The sequence below is a fragment of the Centruroides vittatus genome, unplaced genomic scaffold (genome assembly GCF_030686945.1).
Source record: "Centruroides vittatus isolate TY-2023 unplaced genomic scaffold, ASM3068694v2 scaffold_1172, whole genome shotgun sequence".
In the NCBI taxonomy this organism is placed as follows: domain Eukaryota; kingdom Metazoa; phylum Arthropoda; class Arachnida; order Scorpiones; family Buthidae; genus Centruroides; species Centruroides vittatus.
Window position 1 is genome coordinate 260,581 of NW_027122672.1, and position 8,488 is coordinate 269,068.

General features: G+C 35.4%; 1 protein-coding gene across 1 annotated transcript in view; it reads left to right on the forward strand.

The window, feature by feature from the left end:
• Positions 1-7,754, forward strand: part of Spt-I (serine palmitoyltransferase subunit I) — a 40,508-nt gene extending 32,754 nt beyond the window's left edge. The window contains 6 exon segments of the mRNA XM_067284362.1: positions 5,332-5,355; positions 5,357-5,428; positions 5,511-5,607; positions 6,264-6,318; positions 6,386-6,500; positions 7,127-7,754. Of these exon segments, the coding sequence (XP_067140463.1) occupies positions 5,332-5,355; positions 5,357-5,428; positions 5,511-5,607; positions 6,264-6,318; positions 6,386-6,500; positions 7,127-7,471 (708 nt within the window). The 3' untranslated portion in view covers positions 7,472-7,754.
• The last annotated feature ends 734 nt before the right edge of the window (positions 7,755-8,488 follow it).

Sequence of the window (8,488 nt, forward strand, 5' to 3'; positions counted from 1 at the left end):
TTTGTTTAGAAAATGTTCTCAAATGTTACAGTTAGTATTTATTTAAATGTGTCAGTCCAAAAATTTCAAATGGGTTAAAACTTTGGAATGAAGAGATTTTCTAAGTTAAGTTTTACAATAAGTCGGAAACCAGTGTAACATTGAAACGGAAGAGGTTTTTGGGTACAAAGAATGCTGTTTAATCCAAATAAAGCATAAAATTAAGTTTAAGATTTTACAATTTCAGATGGAGTTTTCTCCGGGTATAACTTGTTGCAGTGTGTGGCAAAACTGTATTTTGAGAACAATTTTTGAATTTTTTTTCTGAGAAACGAATGTCCCGCAACAAAGAACATATGGATGTGAGGTCTTTGATTAATTCCAGCAAAGACTGATATTAACAGACAAAGAATCAAATACTTTTAGGTTTAAGAATTGGGTTTAGAGGCTCGAATGGATTTCTAGGAATAAAGTTCTAGAGAACAAATGGCAACTGGTAAAGTAACACAGTGCGGTTAATTCCTCTTATGCAGACTACAGAACAGTTAGTAACTAACAAACAATTATTTATCGACATTGTCACAATGCCAGGCTCAATTTTAATCATATTTTTAATAATTTTTTCATTAAAAATGTGTGCCCTTCATCTCAAATTAGTAGTGTCTTGCCCCTGTATGTAATACTTTTCATTAGCAACGGAGTCATGCTGTTTATCTAACTCTTTTTGGGGAGTTAGATAGATGAACAGCACGACTCCACAAAAGTTTAAAAGTTGAAAGAAGATAAAAACACTTAAACCTGTTCCAAATGGAAACTTGCCAAAATGGGGTGGGGAATTTAGCACCATGTGATTCCACTTTACGCAAGTCTTATTGCAATGATAATTGAGATAATTTGAAGAATGGAGTAAATTCCAATTTTTTTTTTGTGAAAAACTTGTTACGAACGAATCTGACAGTTGCAGGTTGAGATAGGTCGTAGGTTGGCATTCGAGAGCCACTTGAGACTTTGTAATTTTTCATGTTGGCAATAAATATCAGGCTCCATTCCAGTCTTTCACCCTTGTTGGTCCATTCCATTACAGGGTCTGGCCCATGCGTTAAATGCAGAATTGTGGAAGAGCATGAAGCCTAAATTGGCAAGTCCCAACTTTTTCGAGCCACTGCCCCCTCAGTTCACTAAACTTATACCTGACATCCCTAACCCATTTTCCCTTGTGTGAAAAAGGCTTGAAAATATTCTTAGAAAAACTTTTCTACAAATCTCACACTTACTGTACATTGTTCTTTACATCTGGAAATCATTAAATGCAATGATTCTTATCCATTTTAATGGAGAAAAGGGAAAGGTTCTCGACAACCCCAAACCTTATCTATGGTTACCATTCGTCATTCCGTCTCCGGTGCCCCTTGCCACCCACTCGCTTCGTTTTGCCCTCCTAGATTTACTCACTGCTCACTGGGGTGTGGAAGTGCCCAATTTGGGAATGTCTGGTCCGAGCGAACCGGGCGCCTCGCATTTGGCAATCATTTAACTATTACATAAAAAAATAGAATTCAACCGAAAATTATTGTCACAACAGAGGAAAACATTTATAAAGAATATTTGAATTTTTTGTTTTACTAAACCTCTAAAAAGGAACCACTTTAAAAAAACTTAGTGGAAAAAACCTCTTATGCAGGAATTGTAAACGGGGATGGGGAGTCAGCGGAAAAATATGTGACTACCATAAAAAGATTTGACTCCTGACTCCCTATTCCCAATTGTAAAAACGTAATTATTTATGTGTATAATAAATTTTATTTCAATATTGTGGTAATATAACATAGAATAGTGTAACACAGTAAAGTAAAATGCACCGACCACAGTAGGTGATGAGTGACTGGCATCGATAGTTAATAGATTACAGCAGGTAGGGCGTATGGTCATAACAATAAGAGCCCTTAGTTATGCAGGTGTTTGATATACAGTACAATACGGCAAACATCCGGAGTTAGCTTGCTAAAACTACTATTTTTCAGGAGTTACTCTGAAAAATTAAAAAAAGAAGACAAACTGTTTTATTGGTTTTACATTTTTAACACGTGTCTTATGGCATAATGCTGGAACCAGAGAAATTGGACTTCTTATGTGGGGAAAACCCGTTAGAACCCGTTTAAGAAGTTTCTGCCTACTGTGTACATATATATGGTATATACAAGGAGAATCCGATATTAAAGGTACAGGTCAAAATTACATTAACCCTTTTTCCCCGACATCTTGTTTACATTTATTTTGAGATCCCTCTTAAGGCAATATAGGTCAGTCAGGCGATTATTATTTTAAAAATTCACCAAAAATCAAATTATCATTATATCTATATGAAAAAAATCACTTACATTTATTAATATCTTTAGTTTTAAATAAGATATTTTTCAATACGTTTTATTAGAAAAATTTATAAGAAAAATATATATATATATATATATATATCAGAACTGACACACAAACTTGATAATTTGTAACATTTTGTGAAAATTAACATTGTCTAGTTACCTAGTTGTTTGCTGGCACTGAGCCAGGAAGACATAGAATATCGTTTTGTACAATTCGATATAAAACTTATGCATGTACGTTTATTCGTTGTAAAATTATTTCACATTATATCAAACGTGTTTGAAATCAAAATTTTATTCTGCTATCAACTAATATAATGAACTAATATACTTTATTCACTTCATATTGAACAAGATTCTATATTTTTGTAATAAAAATATGATTACCAGTAGCAATACATGTAACATTTGCAGATATTTTCGATTAAATAAAAAATAAAAAATATAAAAATATATAAAATATCAAAACTGAAGACCACAACTTGAATATTTATAACATGTTGACTTATTATAGTTAAATAAACTTATTATAGCATAAATGAACTTATTATAGTAATATTATTGCATGAATATGCTAAAAATGAAATAAAAAATTGCCAGAAAACAATAAATTAAGAAAAAAAGCATTAATTAAAATGTTTTTAAGTCAACAAAACACCTGGACAAAAATATGTAAAACAGACAATAGACAAGACGATGTCGTCAAGTGCTGACATCTGTTGTCGATAAATTTTACAAAAATCGATATTTACCAAAGTAACGATGAGTCGGTACCCTCGAAGTTTCGCTAAACGAGCCAGGGTAACGATCGATCGGTACCTTCGGGGGCAAAGGGTTAATATTTGTAGAAGAAAAATCAAAGAAAATATTTAATACATTCCACAAAACACATATTTTTGTGTATTTCTTGACATAATCGCTGTAAATATTCAGACATTTATCCCAGTGTGACACTAGTTTGAACATCTCTTCGTGGTACTGTCGCTTGTCAAATTGCTTGAAATAGTCCAGAACAGTGTCTTCCAATTCCTCCTGATCTGTAAAGCTTTTCCCTGCCAAAAATTCCTTTAAAGATCCAAATAAATGAAAGTCTGAGGGCGGGGCTAAATCTGGACTGTACAGAGGATGTTGCAGAACATCCCAATTCCGCTGTGCCAACCACAGTTTGGTTAGATTTGACGCGTGGAGTACAATCCAGATTTGGCCCTCCTTGGATTTTCATTTATTTGGACCTTTAAAGGAATTTGCTTTACTTCACGGAAGCTTAATAACTCCTATGCTTTTTGTTGAAAATATCTGAAATTTTGCAGGAATCAATGCTATTGTGAGATAAGCTGGGGTTCATTGGGGCAATCCTTGTGGCATGGATAGGCTTGTAGTCATTGGATGGCTTTAAGGATAAATTGTTGGCGGGATTGCAAGACTCGGCCAACGTCAGGATGAAGTTAATCACATCCTAACTCGTGGATGGTAAACAAAGTTGAGTTGGAGGGCTATTTTTCGAGTGGGTAGGTCAATGAGCACATCAATAGGAGTCCACAGTTTGTCAAAAACAGGTAGACAGGTTAACGAATAAAAATATAAGCTTAATAAAAAGCCTAAATTTCAGAATATGCAGAAATACAGGGTATACGTCTACAGAAATATGGAATTTACATATAAGGTGACATGACAAAATATTTGTGCTCCATTCATGTTCTAGTCGCTATTCGCTCGAGAGAGAGTTTACAAAAATACCTCAGAGAGAGATGCAGTTCTCTGTTTTTTTGTAGAGGTTGGGCTGGGGACTAAGTCTTATGTTCCTATAAGGCAATTTGAGCCGTCGTCTTCTATGGAAAAGTCCACTTTTGGCTATTCCAGATATGACGGGATGGAAGTCTTCTCCTGCGTCGTGGAGTCCATCTTGTAATCGCCGTCCTAGAAAGTCCATTGGGAACAGGGTGGCTGGAGGTATTGCCTGTGCATGGTTCCAGATGGAGCCCACCTAGACTTGAGATTCTCACTTCCCTTTTATCACTTTAGCTTGGGAAAAATAGTCAGGTGATTGACTATTTGGATGACGAATCTGCAAGTGTGAAGTGAAGGATTACCATTGCTGACATTATGACATCGTCCATCTGCAGCTGTCATGTCCATATTTGGTACACTTCTGTCTATTTAGACATCGATAATTGACTTTCTTCTCCTTTAACACTGTGTTGTTTATTGTTTAGACTTGGATGTTATATTTCTCAGACAGTTGTTGATAGTATGGGTGATATCAATTCATTTCCTGGGCCATGTTTTCCCTACGATCGCAACAGAGAAATAGGCTTAAGATTTTTCTTAATTTTGTGCAAACTTGCACCCAGGTCCTCACACTATTAAGTTTTGGCGATTAAAAGTCGGGGTTGGAGATAAAGGGGTGGCGTGCATTTCTGGTAGGATCGGACTTGGTGACAATTTTACTCGTTATTAGCATTTACTGTTTTTTTTATAAGACCCACTCCTACTGTTTTTCCGCCTCTCTACCTCCTCTACAGGCGGCCGTGGCTCTGGCAGCACTCCGTAGGCCTCAAAGTTAAGCATTTTGCCATTTTATAATAGTTAAAAATATAAGTTTTTTAAACAAAATATTGTAACAGATGGTGCCACAAAATGTTACTAAGAAAGTTAAGCAACTCATTGCTGCATTTTTTTTAAAGTCTAGTTAAATTGCTAAAAGTATCAAAATTTGAATATGTTTTGAAAATTTTGTGGCAGAATAATGAAGAGACAAATACATACATTTTACTGTAAGCAATTTAACTAACTTTTAAAAAATTCAGCAATTAGTTGCTTAACTTTCTTGGCAACATTTTGGCCATTATGACAACTAACGTCAGATGAAAAGATATAAAAATACTCTGATCGATAAAACATCTGAATTTTATGAGGATTTTGTAAGCATTTTCATTTTGTTTCATTATTTAAATAAATAAAATAATTTTATCTTCAGGTAGATGAACTGGATCTCATCGTGAGCCAGTCTAGAGAATGCGATGGCTTCTTACGGAGGATTCTGCTGCGGTTCTTCGTACATAGTGGATCATCAGGTGAGAACTTTTCTGCCTAATTTGTGAGACTATGCAACCATAATTAAATTTCAACAAATGAAGAAACTTCATTTGCTTGCAGAGACTGTCTGGGTTGGGATACTGTTTTTCTGCCTCTCTGCCTCCTCTACAGGCGGCTGTGGCTCTGGCGGCACTCAAGTCCATGAAGTCGAATCCGGGTAAGAGAAGAAATCTTTGAAGCAAATTTTCTCAATGGAGACACGAGTCGGTTTAATATGTAATTGTTTTTTAAAATGGACAAATGGCACCGAGCTTTGATACTCATCATTTGACATTAATTGGAGGTTTTAAGTGACAAATTTATAGTTGCATATAATGTTCCGACGCAATAATTGCCGAATATTATATACTGTAACTATACTATGTTGCAATATGTAGGGTTATTTGAATAGAAACACGAATCTGTTTCTATTCAAACACACTATTTGAAACACAGGAATAGAAACACATTCGTGCACAGAATGTGTTTCTATTCTTTACAGTTTGTTTGAAATAAACTCAAAAACCAATTTGTCTTTTTGAATAACACTGTGTGAAGGAAAGATCAATAAATAACAGTCAAAAGTAATGGTGTGACCGTTTACTCTTGCTTGTTATTTATCAAGCCAGCCCTCTGCCTTGTCGAAAACCAATTGGTGGTTTTACAAACAATATTAAAATATAAGCAGATGCAATAACATTTATGCCAACCTAGCTTTGCCCTTTCCCATTTACTTTGGATCGCATTTTTGACGTGGGATATTTGCATTTTAATAAGAACTATTAATATCAGAGAATTTACAAATAGTCTAATTTGAATATTCTTTTTCTTCAGAGGTTTTGGTCACTCTGAGAGAGAATGCCCGTCTCATGCATAAAGAATTGCAAAGGTACGACATTAGAAATATTTTGATTTGATGTTTTATCGCATTCTCACAATATATTTTTTGAAAATAGGATTCCTCAGTTGAGCTTGAGTGCTGACGAAATTTCCCCAGTCAAGCATTTATATATAGTGGGCGATTATTCCAGGGAAGAGAAGATCAAGAAACTTGAGAGGATAGTTGATTATGTAAGTTTGCAAAACCCATCTTTTGCTCTCACCGCATCGAAATTATCGATTTAACTTGAAGTGCAGTTATTTTATGCTGTTTGTTGCGTACAGATCAAATCTCTTTAATCTGCACAAATCAACTCTGTAGTCCCCCTAAGGAAACTATGTACAGTACATAACTGCTTATTCCAAGTAAGTATTGTGGTGTTCTCAAATGTAGAATTAATCTTAAAACAAGAAACAAAATTTTTTAATCCACAAAAACTTTGGAACTATTAACATTTCCAAACCAAAAGGAATAATTGCTTTCTTCAATACCATGGCTTTTCCTTAGTTTACTTCAAATTGAGTAACGGGCCCACAAACCATTGTCAGCAGACTAAAAATGTGCTGGATTAAGGAGATTCTATCTGTAATGTGTTCTGCGACTTCTGTTGCAGTTGTCGAATTGCTAAGGTATTTCTGATGATAAAATAAACACGGTACAATAACTGTAATAGATTTAATGATTAAATAACAGATGGAAAAAGTCGATGTATTATGACAAAGGTGGTGCGCGAAACTTAAAAATAACAGATTTGATCGACCACGAGGTAATTTTGCTCAATATTTCTGCATTTGATTCTCTTTATTATTATTTTCAGGGATACCAAAACGGCATCGCGTTCACCGTCGCCCGTTACCTAGACAAGGAGGAGCACACGCTTCCGGCACCAAGCATTCGACTGGTCGTCAATTCCCTGTTTGAGGAGGCCGATGTAAAGCGGGTGGCAGATGTGTGTGCGGAAGGCGTGCGAGAGAAGATTTTTGTAACTATTCCCGTTCGGTTTCTTCTTTCTGGAAACCGCCCTTTTCCGTCTCCGCCCAGGCCTCTTTTTTTTTTTCCGTTCGACCGACCAAAGTGCGGAAACGGTTTTATGCGCAAAAAATCTACTGACCATCTGGTGCGGAGGACAGGAACGATCGGACCATTTTACCGACACATTTAAAAACCATGCCTAATTATTTACATTACATAGTATATGATCGTCACTCGCTTGCAAAACTACTTTACATCGAGAGGTGTGAGGGCACGCACCCACACGGGTCGGCAACGTCGCAATATACCTTTAAATGTTTTTCGTGAAAGTGAAGATGACAAAACGTGTACAGTAAAATGTATATTTTTGTTCTGCTTTTGGAAGAATATTTATATATAGATTTTTTAAACCGAATTGTATCGATAGTTTGAAGGAGGAGGAAAAATATATATATACACACATGTATAATAAATTATTGGCCCATGTATATTGCAATATGTCGACAACTGCATATTTAATTGGTCCGTATCGTATGTACTATATTAGTATTATGATTTCTCGCTTAGAAAATTTTGAAAAAGAATGTCCTAAAATATGACTCAAGTGCTTCCCGAGGTAACATGTTATGGGAAAAAAAGAATTAATACTTGCCTTTCAAAGTTTTCCTTTTTTTATAACTGTTCTGACCTTTAAATTTCAAAATAACAGAGGTTTAAATACAATAATTATAGTTTTTATGAAACAGTGCCTAAGGCTTCGTGCAACAAGCCAACACAACCGCATTATCCATTAGTAGATACCAAAGAGCTTGCCAATGGAGTCGCAGTTTAATTTATGGGTGTAAAATTGATCGGAGAGGTTGCCAGTTTCCCAAAACTTTTGCCATATTAATCAGTAGAGGTTCTAGTCGTGTGTGACTGCCACATAATTGTTTTTACCGTTTGCGGCCAGATTGACTCAATGTTGGTGTTAGCTCACGAGTACATCCGACACCAAAAAGCCAATTGGCATTAAGACCATTCGCTTTGGATTCCTATTTGATTTTGGTTGCTTGTTTGGGAGAATATTTCTGCCACCCACACTATAGCCTTAAGTTTTTTTAGATAAAACTCGTATTAAGTAAGTAAGTTGGTAGCATTTTAAGCTTTGGCCAGAAATTTTTCAAAATTGCTGGATTAGAGCAGTTATAAAAGAATGAAAGTAGCA